Source organism: Malurus melanocephalus, unplaced genomic scaffold (genome assembly GCF_030028575.1).
Source record: "Malurus melanocephalus ecotype Western Australia unplaced genomic scaffold, MMel_1.1 scaffold_312, whole genome shotgun sequence".
NCBI classification, from domain to species: Eukaryota; Metazoa; Chordata; class Aves; order Passeriformes; family Maluridae; genus Malurus; species Malurus melanocephalus.
In genome coordinates this window covers 385,895-403,976 of record NW_026623544.1, presented here as the reverse complement: position 1 = coordinate 403,976, position 18,082 = coordinate 385,895, and the positions used below count along the sequence as shown (strand labels likewise).

At 40.4% G+C, this 18,082-nt stretch overlaps 1 protein-coding gene across 2 annotated transcripts in view; it reads right to left on the bottom strand.

The window, feature by feature from the left end:
* Nucleotides 1–4,763: 4,763 nt before the first annotated feature.
* CDH8 (cadherin 8) overlaps nt 4,764–18,082 on the bottom strand; it is a 141,341-nt gene continuing 128,022 nt past the window's right edge. For both annotated transcript variants that reach the window (XM_057377417.1, XM_057377416.1), the window contains 2 exons: nt 7,409–7,660; nt 4,764–5,985 (listed from right to left, as the gene is read on the bottom strand). In XM_057377417.1, the coding sequence (XP_057233400.1) occupies nt 5,492–5,985; nt 7,409–7,660 (746 nt within the window). In that variant the 3' untranslated portion in view covers nt 4,764–5,491. The remainder of the gene's footprint in view (nt 5,986–7,408; nt 7,661–18,082) is intronic.

Here is an 18,082-nt window from a genome sequence, read left to right as displayed (position 1 = left end):
CTCTAATCACCCCCTCAACCTGCCTTCAGGTTTCTACAGACCCCCTTCAAGCACACACCAGCGAGAGTGGAAGGAGAAGAAAGGGAATGTTGCAAGTTATTCTACATCCCTTCTGAAGAGAGGGATGAAATCTCCATGTTGTTGATTTTCCTGGTTTAACGTTTGCAGTGTGGGGGGTTGGAGGAACAAAAAAAGACGAGATGGTTGTGTTGAAATGCTAATGAGCACATTTACAAGGCTCTGCCAGAAACTCTGTGCTTCAGCTCGCTTTTATGAGCCATTTTGGAAGATGTCTTAGTTGCAGTGGCACAAAAAGCATTGTCAGGACTTTTCTATTTTCTCATTTAGAACACCATGACACTGTTTGGAGAGGGTCTGCTTGTGCAGCACACAAGCCAGTATCAGTATTGTATAACACAGCAGCTAGACTCATTTTGCAGTGTGATTACAAAACCCATCACTGTGAATTATACAGCAAGTTAAATTGGTTTCCACCTTCTGCAAAGCCAGAATATTATCTTGCACAAATAGTGTACAAATGTGGAAATAATACAAGTCCAACTTATCYGAATGATAGAGCACAGAAAGCTTTCAATGCTCACTCCATCAGTACTTTCCATTTTCTGTTAATGGCACGTGCTGTGGTCTGAAAGCAAGCTCCAATAACACTGAATGGTCTCACTTTTTACTTTTGATATTTTTATTTTTACTAGGCTTAAATTTACTAGGGTATCCTGCCACTGATAAAGAACTTTCCAMATCTGAAAAATATTCTTTTAGCAACCTCTTTACACAGAATCACAGAGCCATTTGGGTTGGAAGGGATCTCAAAGCTCATCCCACCCCAGCCATGKCAGGGACAGCTCCCACTGTCCCAGGCTGCTCCCAGCCCCAATGTCCAGCCTGGCCTTGGGCACTGCCAGGGATCCAGGGGCASCCACAGCTTCTCTGGGCACCCTGTGCCAGGGCCTGCCCACCCAAACAGGGAACAATTCCTTCCCAATCTCCCATCTGGCCCTGCCCTCTGGCACTGGGAAGCCATTCCCTGGCTCCTGTCCCTGCAGTTCCAATGCACTTTTGATGAACTTTTCCCTTCTCTTGATCAGAAACACTCATGAACGTCTGCTGCTAATGAACAATTTTTTTCTATTATTTATATTTTTCTATTAATTAAAAATCACCATCATTAGCTTCAGATTTTTCAGCATAATTTAAACACAGAAAAAGTCCTCTCATATGAGCAGCTCAATGTTCAGYGTTCCCTAGAGGAGGAAGGGAGCTTGGTGAACCTCACCATCCTGGATGAGCTGTGCTTTCCAGTCCCTGAACACACCTGAAGAGGAGCTCCACGGTCTGAATGAACTCCCCAACAYTCTGTTCCCTGGATTACAGCTCAGGATAGATGAAATGGCAGAGAGAGGAGCAGGCAAAGGAGAAGAAACAGTCAAACAGCTCCATTCAGACTGGAATTATATCCCAAGGAAATCAGACACAGAAACAGGCTGCCTGTCAAGAATTCCCCCAGCTGGACAGACCTTGCAGAAGCTTTCTAAGCCCATTTATCCATTTCTAGAATTCCACAGCCATGSAGGCTGCTAAAAAATATTGCCACACGCATTTGTAGGTAGATGCAACTGCACGGATGTAGCAGAGCTGATTTATTTTTCTCTTTCTATTAAAATCAGCGGCTCCATCTCTAGCAGAGCTGTACAAATAGAGTTATTCCAAGCAGACTATTTTGCAGACATTCTGTCTRTTCTCCAGACTGAGAATTGTCACTGCCACACTGCCACGGAGCTGATGGGATTTGGGAGTTGCCATAGTGTTAAATGTTGCTCCTGTGATCAGCATCYGCTGATTTAAATGGAAGTCTTGAGCCATTTTCTCTCCTCTGTATTTCAGTCATTTCAAAGGCATCATAGACAAAAAAGGTGTAATGATACTGGGTGAAAAATGTATTTAAATGMGCTTGCCGTGATCTGATTTCAAGGTCAGGGCACACAGTCTCTGCTTTCAGCTGCTGTAAAGGACAGGACACATTGAAGGGCTCTAGCCAAATGAGTGATATTTAATAAACATCTGCACACACATTCCCTGCACAGTGTTTTCGAAATGCCTGAGCTGAATTYTGTGTCTTTACAACATGCAGGCCAACACCTCACAATTCCAGCTTTCATGGATGGGATGATTTCAGCAGCTGAGACAAACCACATGAGGCCAGGATCAATGGGGCTCTTGGCACTTGGGAAAGGTTTTGAGAATTTRCTTCTCAAATTTATCAGTATTAATAATTCTCATTTAATTCCTTTTCCTTGTCACTTGCAATGAGTCAATCGCTAATTAAATGTTGTTGAAAAAGATGAATTACATTTTTACATGCTTAAAAAGAGTGCTGTTAATATGTCTAAATCTAGATGTGAAATGCAGAACACAGTGATCTAATCTCCTAAATACACTTGTCATCCAAAATAATCTTATGCTGGTTTAATTTTATTGCCAAAAAAGGAGAAGTACTGGAAAAGTGAACGATGGACATTCAACCCTCTTACATGTATTGGTATAAATTTTATATCCAAATCCCATGGAATTAGTTTGCAGAATTAATAATTTCCTTTTGGTGGGGAGGTGATGACACAAGAAACAGCACGTCCCTACTGATAGGTCAGAAATTCATTCGTTCTTTTTCTCCCCCTTGCTTTGTAGCTATTCCTATTTAAAAGCTGCAGAAATGCCCAATTTAAAGCTGTGTCCAACAGCAGCAACTCCCWTCTCTTTTTGACTGACAATGATGAGATTTCTGTCATGCTTTGCCTCTCCTACAGTGCCAGTGATGGGATTTTTTTTCCCTGGAAATCTTATTACTGAATGCGCCGTCGTGGTCTCAGATGGAACTTTCAATCAGAAAGGCAATCAGAAGGTTTTCCATTTGTGAGTTTTCCTACAAAAGAGCTTTGCTAAACTCTCCAGTGTGGCCTTGAAGTCAGTCAGAGCAGAGAGCCTTGCCCTGAACGCTGATGTGGCCCCAGACAGCACCATGATCTGTGCTCACAGCACTTCCCTGGCTCCCAGGTTTGGGATGGACACCAGAAAGTGGCTCAGTTTTGAATCCCTTTCCTGTTTACACTGGTTTGGATACGGCAGGGCAGCTCAGAACACCCTGACGCTCGGAGAAAGCAACCAGTAACAGTAATCCTGGCTTTTATTGCAGTGAGCTACAGAAATGTGTTTGATTTCATTGAAATCTTCAGGACTGCTTCTTCCCTACCTTTAGAGGACTTTGCTCTTTAGTTTTGTGTTTTGCCAAAATTTTTAGATACCGTTATTCAAAAGCATTTTTTTAAAATGCAGTGTAACTTAAATGTATTGGGTACTTCATGAATTTCAATAAAATCTTTATCATACCTATCAAAGTGACATTAATATGTTAGTTACCCACAGACTACATCATTAAACCAATCATGCTGCAGCTAAAGCAAAGTCAATGTTCCCWTTTGAAATACAGGCAAAACTGGGGTGATACATTCAGAACTCTGTTAGCACAAGTGTTATTGAGGAATTAAAATCAGTGGTGGTTTTAACTAGCAATGCTTTAACAAAAATCATGTGAGGTTATTTTTCAGTGTGCTGCAGTGAGTCACTCACAACTCCTGTGCTCCCATCACCACAAATTCTGCAATCACTGTCAAAAATTGTTTCAAATACTCTCCTTTTTGTTGTTGTTGGGTTTTTTTGGTGGGATTTTTTTGTTTGTTTTGTCTGTATTTAACTAAGTATTTAACTAATAAATAAAGGATTTTGAGGAAACTGCACTCCTCAAAAAACCTGAAGCTATTCAGGCAGATTCTTTTCTGCAGTGCCCAGGTAAACCTGAAAGAAAAGCAATAACAAGGGAAGTATTTATAAAAATATATTTCACAAAGTAGGAAACAATACAGGAGATTCTCTGAATACAATACATGGAGTAAATAAACAAACGATAATATAGCTTCAAAACAAAGTAGAAAATTAAAATGATTTGCATGTAATACGTCGTTTTCTTATACAATTGCTACTTCTAAATGGCAAGTTTGCATTACAAATCGAGTATGCTCGCAGCTTCTAGTGTTCTTTCTCTGTGTGCAAGAGCCCTGGTGCATCACTATGAGTATTATAGAAAAAAAAAATGCTAATAACAGAAGCAGAAAAATTATGTACACACTGGTTCCTGCTCTAATACAGTGGAGAACTATAAGCATTTTTTTTTTTTTTTTAACTGTACTGTGTTATGTGTGGATTTCTAAAAGTCTATAGTTTAAATATTCACATGAACCAGTTTACTTCCAGCTGTTTGTGCTTGTATTAAAAACACCAGGTACTAGATTTATGAAGAAGATATAAAACTGTCAAAAGTTTTCTCTGGGAAAGTTTAATTCCTGCCAGCATTCTCTTAAAATTCAGTTACTGCAAATGGACAGGGAACTGCTTTAACCTGCAACAATTCGTCATTTTTTCTTTTCAAAATGTACATGTATGAAACATTCATTATATATAGAAAAAAAAATCTAACTGATATAATTTAGTTTTCTTCATAATCTTACTCTATAGATTATCAGTCTTAATAAATAAAAGCAGTAATGGACATCAATAAAATATTTATTTCAAAGATTAAACAAATAAATTCGATCTTTAGCAATAAAATCAGCAATTCTTTCATTTATGTAAGTCCATCCCATTTCACAGTTGTTGTTTTTTTTTTTTTTTTCCTTTCAGAAGACGAAGCACAGGATTGATCCTTCTTCTAGAAAAAAAAAGATCCTACTGTGAAGCAAGGCTTTGCAGCCCTGCCTCTGAATCTCTACACATTAGTAGCATTTATTACCCATCACTGGAATGGATTAAGAACATGTGAATATTTTAAGGCTTGACACAATATTTAGAGATGATATTCAGTCTGTGGTTACGTGGCCAACAATTACKGTATGTACAACGGATGGTCACTGCACAGTAGGAGCCAGCAGGGGTTGGCAATGCCATTTCTGCTCAGCATTGCTCAGAAGACCAAGATATTGCTTTGAACATTTCTGTGGCRGGATCTTTGTTGGCAATGCAGAAACAAACCTTTAGCTTTACACGTACTGGCAGGAGCTACTGTTCAACAGCAAATCCCTGCAAGTCCATTTCCTAAGAGAGCACCGATTTCTTTTTTTGTTCTTTTCAACTCACTGAAGATAATCAAAGATCCGAATCTCCATCTTCAGAGTGGTCAAGTGAATATCAAATATCCAAAGACTTCTAGACACTCCACATACTTTACTTCACACTCCACAAGACTTAACCTCCTAACATATACTTTTTTTTTTTTGGTTCAACATTACAATGTAGTTGATTTTATAGATGACTGGCGCTAAACTTGCCTCTAAAACAAAAAGCCACATTAGTTTTAACTAACAGCAGTGGCCCTAGAATATTACATGATCATTAAGTCAACAGGGGAGAAGTTTGTAATCCACTGTCAAGTTTCTTTGTCACTTTCTCCAACTGAGTAAAGTTCTCCGAGTCTTTTAAAGCGAGGACCCCATTCACTGAGGTAGTCAAAATTCTGATCTGAGTCTGATGTGGAGGACTCCAAGGAACTAAGGGAACCAGCCGCTGACCCCTTTCCTTCATAGCCATAAATCTGGATGGAGTCATATGGCGGAGCTGTGGGGTCATTATCAGCTTCATGAAGCCTTACATTGATAAATTCATCAACATCAACACCGTTAGGAACAGGGGCAAGACCCTGCCTGGGCATAAATTGAAGATCAGGCTTAATATCCTTACGGGGCAAAAATCCATTAATTCCATCGGGGTTTTGCAGGGTCGCGATGTCAAACGCTTCCGTGTCTTCCTCTCCTCCTCCCTCATCGTCGTAGCGGATRATGTTTTCCCTCACATCTTCGTCATCTTTGATGATCAGAGGCTCGTTCTTGTGTCTCCTTAGCGTTACAAACAGCACCACGATGACTGCAAAGAGAGCACCACAGGCTGATCAGGCAAAACATTCCCAACCAAACTCCACATGGTGAGTGTAGCTGAGGAAGGGGAGAGGTTGTTTTTTGTAGAATTGGGGCTAAGAAGGGTGAAAAGCTGAAAAATCAACTTCAACCCCATGCAGGTGATGGAAATTTGACCAGAAGCTCTGATTAGTCCTCTAGTCTTTGATTATCAGCTCATATTTACATCTGAAGCTCAATTTTATGGAAGCATTAAGAATTCCAGTACTTCAAATTTTGAGCCTCAACTTTTCTCTTTGGAAGTGAAGTCAGGCTATCATTATTCACACAGTCTGTAGTGATCTATATTATGGATGGTGTGTTTAAATTAGGGGGTGTTTTCCTAAAAACATCCCCCTAATGGGAGAAGGAAATCAGTTTTTTTCTACCTACTGCAGGAGACCCATATAACTAAAAAGAGAGTGAGACAGTAAGTAAAGAAAGAGTTTAGCTCAATTTCAGAACCGCGGACAGCTGCATAAAAAACGCTAAATGGGTTACACTTGTTTTTGCAGTTTAATGCTGAAATCTCAGTTAGTGATGTAAATCTCAGTTACAACGTGAAGCTGTGAAGTGCAGAAATAGGGCTCTCCCTTCACTGTTCTCTCCCTTGCTTGCTTGATGTTGTACACAAATGTTGGATGTTTTATTAAAATAAACCACACTGCTTGTCTTGTGATGCTTTAGTGTCTCTCGTGCCATTACAATCCAGAACAAACTCCTAATACAAACATACAAATATAAATATATACAYACTGGAAGGATATAAAGGTGTAAGAAAGTATCCAAAGGAGGGACAGGGCTGGGGAAGGGTTTGGAGGGGTACCTGAGGGGTGGCTGCAGCTGTGCCAGGGCAGGCTCAGGCTGGATTTTAGGAAAGGTTCTGCTGTCCCCAGAGGGTGCTGGCACTGCCCAGGCTCCCCAGGGAATGGTCCCGGCCCCGAGGCTGCCAGAGCTCCAGGAGCCTTTGGACAGCGCTGCCAGGGATGCACAGGGGGGACTGGTGGGGGGTCTGGGCAGGGACAGGGGCTGGATCTGTGATCTTTGGGGATCACTTCCAGCTCAGGATGTTCTGTGATTCATGCAAGTCTCAGAAGATGTAACAGACGTGATGGAACAGACCCATTTCCCATCATGAGCAGCACACACTGCACTCATCTTGCCCTAACACCCCAATCTGATTTTCAGTTTCCCATTYGATTAATCTGTAACTTTTGGGTACAACTACTTCAGAACAGAACTTTGCTTTCTCTGTCCAGCTCTTAGGACATGACAGGAGCTCCAGAGCTGCTGCACACTGTGTAGGACTGGAGTGCCCCTCCTCCTCTGGATCCCTGCCCCCTTGCAGCCCCCCAGGAACRGGGAGCCGTGTCCCCAGTGCCATCAGTACCCACCCAGGAGCAGGATGATGCAGGCCAGGATGGCGATGAGGGCGCCCATGCTGAGGCCGATAGGCAGCACGTAGGCTTCCACGTTGCAGGACTGGACGGTGCCGTCGCTGCTGCAGCCGCACACGCGGATGGTCAGCGTGCTGGTGCTGCTCAGGGGCGGCGTGCCGCTGTCGCTGATGATGATGGGCAGCAGGTACAGCTCCTGCTTCTGCCGGCTGAAGCCACCGTGCTTGGCCAGGATGCTCAGGGTGTTATCTGCAAGAGGCAACGGGTGCAGGGTGTCAGCAACATGATTGCAGAACACACAGCTCCTCCTCAGTGAGTTCGGGAAACCTCAAAGCCAACATCCCGTGATCCCTGTGTGCCAGCAGCACSTGGCACAGGAATACCCCTTTCCTGCCCAGCTGCCTGAAGAGGTGCAATATCTGCATTTTCTTGTGTCACACGGTAAGGTGGTGATGATGATGGCAATCCCCTATTTCTCCATACACTCTGATTCCTCAGGATTTCAGCTTCTCTATTTCCATGTCTCTGTACCCCTGTGATTCTTCAGTGTTTAACTCCACACTCCACAGACAGTGCTGAGCTCCTGCTCTCCCGTTTTTACACAAAACAATTCCTCTGCAGCCCCAAACTCAAGGACACCTCCCTGKGCCAGGCCCCAAGAGATGGAAAGAACAGAGAATTGGGGGAGCCAAGTTGGAGTTTTTGACTGCATTGGCTGCAGCTGCAATTGGAGGATTCAGCAAATCCCGATGTGCAAATGGACAAAAGTGAGAAAGGGTRAAAAAGCCGTGAGCCATTGTCCATTGTGGGTGCAGCCCCTGGCTGGGCTGGGACTGCCCTGGATGGCCCTGAAGGGACTGCAATGAACAGAACTGCTTTGGATTCTCTCAATTTTGTCTGGCCTTTGTTTTAAGCAGTCAGATTTAGGCATCAATACATCCCTATAGACATCTTTCCATCATGATTCACCACTTTTTTTTTTTTTTTTTTTTTTTTTTTTTTTTTTTTTTTTTTTTTTTTTTTTTTTTTTTTTTTTCAAAGCCACACTCATAAAAATTCAGCCAGAAAACAAAAGATAAAGGAGATGTTAAAGTAACCCAAACTTAAAGAACATTCATCAGTTAAAACAAATATTCCTTGCCTTACAACCACATAATGCATATTTTCCACTGGCATTAAAGGTTCTTCTTTTTTACATAAAGACAAAATTCATTAGAAGTTGAAGGCCTAATTTTCAACAATCTTAACATTTATTGAGGCTCAATGATAAAAATAAAGCAAACGAGGCTCTATGTCCCAGGCTCTAAGATGGAGGCAGTCAGGCAATGAGTCTAGGACATTCTTACCTCTGCACACATATGCAGAAAGTTAATTTTAGAAATACACAGGCATCTGACTGCATGGCATCCTACCCAGCCATAGAATTACACAGTGAAATCTCTCAGTCTCACGTCAGCATCAAATAAATACAAGTGGATTTTTCTTAGGTTAATCATACAGATTTTATTCTGTATAGTTATAAGAATTACAGATTTTAGCTAGTTATGAACACACTACTGTCATGAATTAATTATCTTTTATGTGTCAGAATGCTCAGGTATAAACCATGATTAGTGTTATGGCAAATATCAAAAACCTCTGATTTCTTTAYATACTTAAATATTCTCTAACTTTCAACTGCTTTATTTAATGAATAAAATAATAATTCAATATTAGGAATTATACTAACAGASTGCATGTTGACTTGCACTAGTTTTCTGTCTGTTTTGTTTAATAAAAAGATTCTGAGGCAGAACAGGAATGTTTGTGTGTGTGTTGCTGTGGGATCCAATGACAATTTAAAATAAAGCTGCACATCTTGTTTGGAAGAAGGAGTTAAGGTTCATTTTCCTGATGCATCATGAACAAAAGAAAGCCTCCTGATCCATTATGCTCCACAATGGGCACATGAAATGCTAAATGTCATTCCGTGGAAGRAAAGAAAACACTGGGAGTTCTCATATGATAACAGGCTTCTTCTGAAAATCAGGTCCTCTCCAACCCAAACATTCTGTGATTCTATAATCTTCTGTCCCTTCCACAGTAGAATCACCCACCAAACACACTCACCTGGCCTAGAGAAGTTCTTGCTATAATTTATATTGCAGGTGATGCAACCACTTCAGCATTTTTCATGCATTTAGAGTATGCAACACATGAWGGTCAATCTAAAAATTAACTCCTTCATAAAGCAGAATAAATATGGTCCCTTTGCAGAACAAAAAGTATTCCTATGGGAGGTTTTTTTTGTGTGTTTTTTGGTTTTTTTCCCCTCAGGAATCCTGAGTTTTTCTCTATTCCAGCTGGAAACAGTCACATCAAAACTGATGGCACCCTGGAGCTAAATAAATAGTCTAGTCCTTCCTTGTGCCCTTTTTAAAATGAAAGGAAGCACATGTGTTKACTGAAGACAAATTCCAGGTAGAAGCTCTTAAGAATTCTGACAACTCAAACAGGACCACAGTGCCTGAGGATCCCCAGGGTCACAAGTGCCACCGTGCAGGGGTAAAGCCACGTGTGTTTGTGGTCAATAATTAACACACATTTATCAGTGAGCAAACCCTGCACTGCTCCTCCTTGGCTGGGAGAGTTAAGCCACTCCCAATGCCATCCTTGTCCTCTGCAGGGAGAAAAAAGTTGGAAAAAGAATCCTGTAGTTCAGTTTCCCTGAATATGGGTGTGTACAGCTTTACCAAAGTAAGAGTGATTATTGTGATATGTAAAAGATACCATTTTACCTGACAGCCTTCTTTTTCCCCCTGGCATCCCTCCCTATTTTCAAACATTGAAAAATAAATTCATCTGTCCGTTGACATCCATGGCAAAATAAAAAATATCCCAGTAGAAGTTGCATCCCTAATCCTTTTGCTTTAACCTTTCAAAAGAGAAAAACACTACATGGTGCTCTGTTTCCAGCTCTTTCTGTCTTTGAGACAAATCCCACTCAGAAACATCACATCTGTATCATTTACACCAAACTCCAGACTCTTTTACAGCTCTGTGTCACAGTGCTCCAAATTCTGTAGCAATGCAGCCTGTTCCCTCCTGTGATGCTGCTGCAGTCCTTCCCTGCCCGAGCTGGAGAACAGCATCGATGTGCTGAGCACAACAGCCCTGCATGGTACAGAAATGCAAAAGAGGGGAGGCACCTGCTTCAGGAAGAAACAAAACAAAACAAAACAAAACAAAATAAAACAAAAAAAAAGGGAAGCTGCACTCATTGGGAGTAACTTCAGATCCCTTCCATCCTCCTGAGACTCTCACTGCCATCCTGTGTGGTGCAGAAAATGCCAATGAGCCAAAAGCAGAGTACAACTGAGTGAAAAAGGGAGGGAGTACTCTAAAGAGGAAAGAAGAGAGATGGAGAGGAAAGAGGAGAGATGGAGATGACAAAGTACCCATCAGTGAAGCTTTGCTGAGTGTAAGAAACTACTTGGTAGCAGTAATGATTACCAATGCAAGTGCAGAAGAAATGAGAGAAAGCAAAGACATGCAAGATATTTGGGATATTTCACTGTTAGTTAAGTGCAAATGAAGTTGCAATGGCTGGACAGTCAGAACTATTCAGAAGAGATGTCAACTTTCTTTTCTTACAGATGGCTTGTTTGGCTAGGGATTTTGTTGTTGATTAGGTTTTTTGGGGTTTTTTTTGTTTGTTTGTTTGTTTGTTTGCTTATTAGTTTTTTGTTAGAATCTGCTGTGTTTGACTAAAAGTGAACATGTTATGCCTGGAAAGAAGAGAAACTGGCAAGCAGGAAAAAATAGAAGAAACAAAATGAAATGACCAAATTGTTTTTGCCAGTGGGTGGCAACTCCTCCATTTGACTTAGGAATTTTGTTAAGCAAGAAATTCTTTCCCTTTCACTGCTATGTCTTAAAATAAATATGCCTTGGTGTTGCTGCAGATGTGGCTCTTGAGTGAAGAACAAAGACTCCCTAGCTGATATTTCAAGTTCCTAGAACCTGAAAATAAATCCTAGCAGCTGATCAGCCATAAACTCAATTTCTCTGATTTGTTTCCTCCTTTCTGTGGACATTCCCCTCTCCTGTAGCTGACAAAGCAGCAGGAATCTCCTCCAGGAGCAAGCTCCAGCACTGCTGCATGAATTAACTCATCAGCAGCTGCTCAGTGGGAGAGGGACACTCGCCTTCCACTCATCTCCCCAGTTAACCCACGGATCCTTCATTACAGCACTGTTTGGGTTGTTTATTTATTATCGATTCATTTACTTTTAAAACAAGGAAGATCATGTGCAGCAAACCCCCAAACCTCCTGCCACTGAGGCATGTCCAGGAGGAGCTTTGACATTCCCCATCAGGATGAGTCTCCCGGAATTCTGTGCCCTTCTCTGTGGAGTAGGGGCTGCAGAAGCTCATGAAATACCCTCTGCCTGGTGATGTACCAGCCACCCAGCAGGGAGCAGGAGCTGCATCCTGTCCTGCAGGCTCCAGGAATGGTGTGAGATCTCTGGAATTGTCTCAGCATCCATGTCAGGCCAGGGAAACACAGCTCTGGGAACACACAACCACAGCGCAGAGCTGGAGCTCACTTCTACCGTTTTGAAACATAAACCAAACCCATTGCTTAGCTCACAGGCTGACTCTCAGTTTCTGAAGTTTACAAGCCGATTTTTTAAACGAAAGAGTCTGCTTTGGGAGTACCTMCCTCACAGCTGGATCAGAGAATGACAATGCAGAAGTTCTTTAAAAGAYGCCCAGTGTCATTTCTAGACAAAGGTAGTTTGCATAACCACAACAATTAGCACAGGGCCAAGTGCTTTCTGCAGATTCCCCAGCTGTTCTCAAGCCTCCCAGATCTCTTGTGAAACTCTTAGATGAAAGATTTTGAGAAAATGGAAATGCAATCATTTTGATACAGAGCCACTTCTGGATTTGCTGGACAGCAATCAGGATGTGAAATTAGCAGGCAGGGTCAWCTCCTTCATCTCCCACTCTGTGCAAGAATGCATGGTGCAATTTTAAACCAGACAGTCAAATAACTGAACAAAAGTAAAAATCAGAAGCAGACAGTTTGCATCTAAATGTCATTTTCTGAGCTCAGGTTATTGCAATTCTTTAATTCCCTTGCAGTCTCCAATATGTTGAGATCAGTGGAGTTCCCTGCTGCGCAACCTTACACCTACAGAACTCTGCCTTTCTTTTCCTATCCCTTTTATAACATCCTCAGAAAGATCAAATCATTAATGGCATTAAGGACTTTGTGTTGGGAGCCGTTATCTATGCTGGATATATTACTGATGTGAAGAAAGAATTTTAATTGGAAACTCTAGAGCTGGAAACAGCAGAATGACAGAAATGTTTCTTCCTGTTTGTTAGAATTATCTTTCTGTGTATATTTATAAATCTCAGATTCTCTGTACAATAGAATTGTTTGACACAAGTAGAAAAGCAGCAAGAATATCCTTACTGTGACAGTCCCTGCTTTTTTTGATAAGGAAAAGACAGGGACAGCTCATTCATTTCCAATCTCTGTTCAAAAGTAATATCTATTCTTAAATAAAACCCCCAAACTTGAAATAACACAGCAATTAAGTTATATCAGCAAGGTTTCAGTGGAAATTAGCAAAATACAGGCAGCAAACCAGAGCACATGACATTTGGAGAAATGTGAGACTTAGAACATTTAGCAACCAGCTGCAAAGGCACTGGAAGGGAACATTCAAGAGAATGCTGATGCCATTTTAGCTTTGCATAACCATTAATAACCATAATTAATATGCATGTGCCTCCTGCAACAGTTGATATTCAGTGGTGGAGACCTTACAATGTCAAACACAGATCTTTGATAGATCATTATTAACACTGGTGTTTTGGTTTCTCTTCAGAATTCAAACCCAGTGACAGCAAAATGGAATACAGGGAAGAGTCCAATCCCCCTTTTAGATCCTGAGATCTAAAAATAAAAGTGTCAAGAGACACAGACCTCTCTCARAAAATCTCTGTATACACTCCATGAGCTCCAAACCATACCTTAATCATTATTCTTTTGAATATTTTCTCAAWAGTACTTCCTTTCCATGAAAATATTTACAAATAACACCTCTTTAGAAGGGTAGGATTGCACTGCAGAAAAAACCCAGCTAATGCAGCCCCAACACGTTACTGCCCACAGTCCCATAAGTGGTAACCCTCTAACTCAGCTGTTTTGAAATMTCTCTTTGTCATTTTTGCCACTACAAAATCCCTGGGAAAGAAAAGTCCTGATCTCCTTTCTGATCAACAAGAACCAGAAGAGGCAACTCCAAGCACAACCTCGTCCACGCTCACCTTGTAAAAAAACACTGTTCACAAACGGGCCCTGAGCTGAAAAACTGATTTCTTTGTTTCAGACTCCACTGAGTACCAAGTTGGAAGCATGTTTCCTGCTTCCAAAAGAATGCTGCTAAAATCCTTTATGAGAAACACCCATTTAAGACAGTTGTTTTTTGTTTCTGCCTTAGGCCGAAATACATTTGAAAGGAATATTTGATTAAAAGGGTACAATTGTGAGCTTCTATGCTGTCAGTTTGGCAACAGTAGCCAGAAAAAAAATTATCCATTTGCTCATTAGAATTGCTGTAACAATTTTGTTTCATGATTAAACTCAGTGTTTTCAACATGGCTGTATTTATGCACGCCAAATACATTTTTATGATAAATATATATATAAATATATGTAATATATATATATACTATAATACATATATATAAATATATGTAATATATATACACAACTGTGTCATGTGCAATTTGACACATGTACCAGGCCTTCTTTGATGAATGCCTCTAATTAATTCATTTTGAGCAGCAGTTTAGAAGAAAGAGGACCCTCTGTCTAATCTGTATCGCAAAGACATAAATGTTCTATTCAATAGAAATATTCTATTCGATAAAATCATCTGAAAATAAAGAGAGGCCATTTGTACAGTATGGTTTTTTTCTGATTTATGATGCATTCATAGGTATTCCAAACTGACCTGCTTTTCATAAATGTCAAAAATTTGTGATGTCTTCAAAAAACCCAGATTGATGGCTGCTATCAAACTTGATAGCAGACACCAGGTTCAAAAGAACAAAAAGWTTTTGCTATAAAAATTCAGCTGACTGATCAAACTGTCTCTCCTGCCCCATAGCAAGCTGCATTCCATACTGCCATATTTAATGGCAATTCACAAAAAATTCCTATCACAAATTTAGACATTTGAATGATTTTGGTTTTTTCCTAGATTTGGAGTTTCTGCAAGAACACAGGGGCGAAAAAGTATTTCATGTGAAAAAATGTATTGGTAGAAAAATAATTGGAAAATGTCACATATTTTGTATCYTTGTTTTTTTTTTCTCTTTACCAGTTGGCTTAAATAATAATAGTTTATGCCAGAATTGAGCAGTTGAATCAACTAATGAATAAAAAAACCTAAACATATTTCCATGTAGTTCTTTGCAGAAATAAAAAGTACTGCTGGGAAYTCTGAATCATGAGCAAAGTAATATTTAATCATGTATACATCATTCTCATATGTTAAAATTTCTTGGAAAGGGGAATAATTATGTTAGTACTACTGTGTAATACAGGACTTGTAGTAAATAAATTCTTGACAGAAGGAAAAAAAAAAAGCCAGACAAATTAACAGCAAAGTGATGATGAATAAGCATTTCCTCCTACCTTTTTCCTTTGAAAAATGTGAACTTTAGATAATAGTCTGTATAATTTCTAGTTCTATTCCTTTGGAAAAGTCTGAACTTTAGATAATTGTCTCTTAAGTATTCTAAAACTTTCCTTTGACCTTTAGGCCAGCAGAGCTATAATCAAACATAACTGCATGGTCCCTTGCAGTCTAGCAGCAACTCTTGTATTTTGTACCTTGGTTTTTTAACTCGTTGAAGAAAGGACRGAAAATCCCTGMTGAAGAAATAATGATGTACAAGCAWGCCTTGGGCCTGAAATAATACCAGTTTTGTCATTAATGGGGCAGAGAAATAATTAGGCCATAGCACCTCTCTAATTTGCAGACCCATGGAGTGAGTCAAAGCAGGAAACTTTGGGTCCTGGGTATGTTCGAGCTCCACATTGTCTGAACTGCACCCAAACACCTGACTGGGCCTCACTCACTCTGGAATGTCCATTTATCTCCYCAAACCTCTGGTGCCCCTCAGGATCAACATTCCCATGATGGGAAGCAAACTCAGGCCAGTGAAGATGTGAGAGGTGCTGGAGCAGCGCTGGCTTTTGCCTCCTGGTTTTTGTTTTTTTTTTCCCCCTTCTGTGTTGCAGCAGCCAGTCACCAAGCTGTTTACTAATAATGCCATTGCTTTGACATGCTTTGCTTTATTCGGATCACATCACTACATGGCATGTGCACTGAATGGTACATCTGTAAAGTGCAAGAATTAATGCACGTTGCCAAGCTCTGGTTTAGAAAGAGAGATGAAATGGCTGTCAAATGTGCTCAGCATTAAAAATACATTATTAACACAGCAATTTGCATAGGCTGATGGATCATTTTTGAAATCTACATATTCTAGTTAATTCTATTCTCTTGTTATTTCAACCAAAAAGTTTCAGAAAGCAATGCTGTGTTTTACAGTGCTTTGATAAAATAATGCCTATATTTTGCATTTGAACCAAGAACTTTCCTGCACGGTATTACCAGATTCCAACAAGAATGCTGCAAGGATAAATAAATAAAAAAAAAAAAAAAAAAAAAAAAAAAAAAAAAAAGCCACGATATCCCAAAGCTGTGGCATCTGTTTTTCTCTGGAGGGATAATAGATCCTCCAGTTTTCTGTGAATACCTTCTCACAAATGCAGTGTGCGAGGAGAAGCTGATGGCAGACAGGTACCTGAGCCCCTCAGGCCACAGTGACAGGTACAGCTTTAAATATTGCACTGACTGTGTGTTCTCCTCTGTGTAAAGCTAAAACTCCACCAGGCTCAGTGAAATTCATGCTGCTTTTGGTAGGTGATGGAAAAGTTCCAAGAATTCCCTCCCATGCTCTTCACCTTCCTCACTTCACACACATCCTGCAATTCTTACATCAGTGACTCCTAGGTCTGGAAAAGTTCATGGAAATCATGACTACAAAGACAATCACAGATGTTTGAAGGGAATCTTTCTTTCTACAATGAAAACTGTGAATATCACAGGAAGAAACATAAAACTTATGCAGGAGCCTTTTGGGTTTTAAATGTGATAAGTTCTCATCRTTTTTTCATTCCAATTCTGTGTTGAATGTACACAGGCACTTGGTAAGAATTTAAAATAATTTGCCAGTAAATCATAKACCAGCCCTTAAAAACGAAATCTGTAATCAGACCTATCAACAACACTGAAGGTTTGTTCTAACAGCAGGAGCCAAATTCCAGCCCTCCTGGTGTATTTCTATTATGCCACTTGCTCTTTACATAAYGTTCACTTTGAAATACAGTGGCAGAAAGCAACCACCAGGCTCTAAAAACAGCAACCAGCATTTATTGGAATGCTGCCTATTTGTACTGGTGTAATAAAGGTCTTGTCAGCACTTCCATTACAAAATGCCAATTTTCAGAGGTTTATAACTCTGACATAACAACTTCCTAYGAAAAGAAATTTAGAATGTGTATTCTCTGCCAAAGAGCATTGAAAGTTAAATACAACTTACGTTGGCTGGGGCATTTTAAGTCAGAAAATAAATTAAAAACAATTCTGACTTAACATTTTCTTGAGCTGGTGCCATACAAATATGAAGGGTGCCAAATGGTAAAAAAAAAAAAAAAAAAAAAAAAAAGTGGCTTTGATTGTAAAAAGTGCCAGATCCTGCAGTTCTTATACACTCAGAAGTCCCTTGAAGTTCCCTGAGAACAATTTCTGTGAGAGCCCTGAAAGGAGTGCCATGATACATTTTTGTAAATGTCATCAAGAGTTATATTAGCTTTTTGTAATTTGAGAGACCAGAACGCTGTGGTGTAACATTGCCCCTGGGCACACAGGCAGCATGATAATGACTTTGGGAATACATTCTGATATGCAGATTCCATAGAACAATAACAATTTGTTATCACCAGACCATTAATGGCAGTCATTTATGCCTCTGTCTCACACCCAAAGGATTCACACCATGCCTTATGACTGCACAGCTCTCACTGAGGATGTGACTCCCATGGGGAAAACTGATGGCCTTTTGAAAGGCAGGGAAGAGTAAAAGGCATCCAGAGGAGTTCCAGAGAGTGAAAAGAAACAATTACCCATCTACAGAGTGGGACAGTTTGAAAGAATTTTCAAATTAAATATCCCAGCTACTCTTTGGAATGCTTCTGCAAACATTACATGGGGAAAATTTGGAATAGTCCCAGGTTCCAGACTGGAATACACAGCTGGATTAGGGAGGATCAAAGAAGGAACACACATGCAGTTGAATTCAGATTCCAAGCACAGGATGTACTGCAAGACCCCAGCTTTGCTCTGGACATTGTGTGACACACCACAGAACTTGGAAAGAAGGAGCCAGGGAAAGGTGTCAAGGCTGGAATTCTGCCTCACCACCACAGAGATATTGCAGAGTCAATGTTAACAGTGGKGAATGTATGAAATGACAGCACCAGGTCACACGTTGTTTTAGAGATCTCATGGAATAACAGGATGAGTGAGGTTGGAA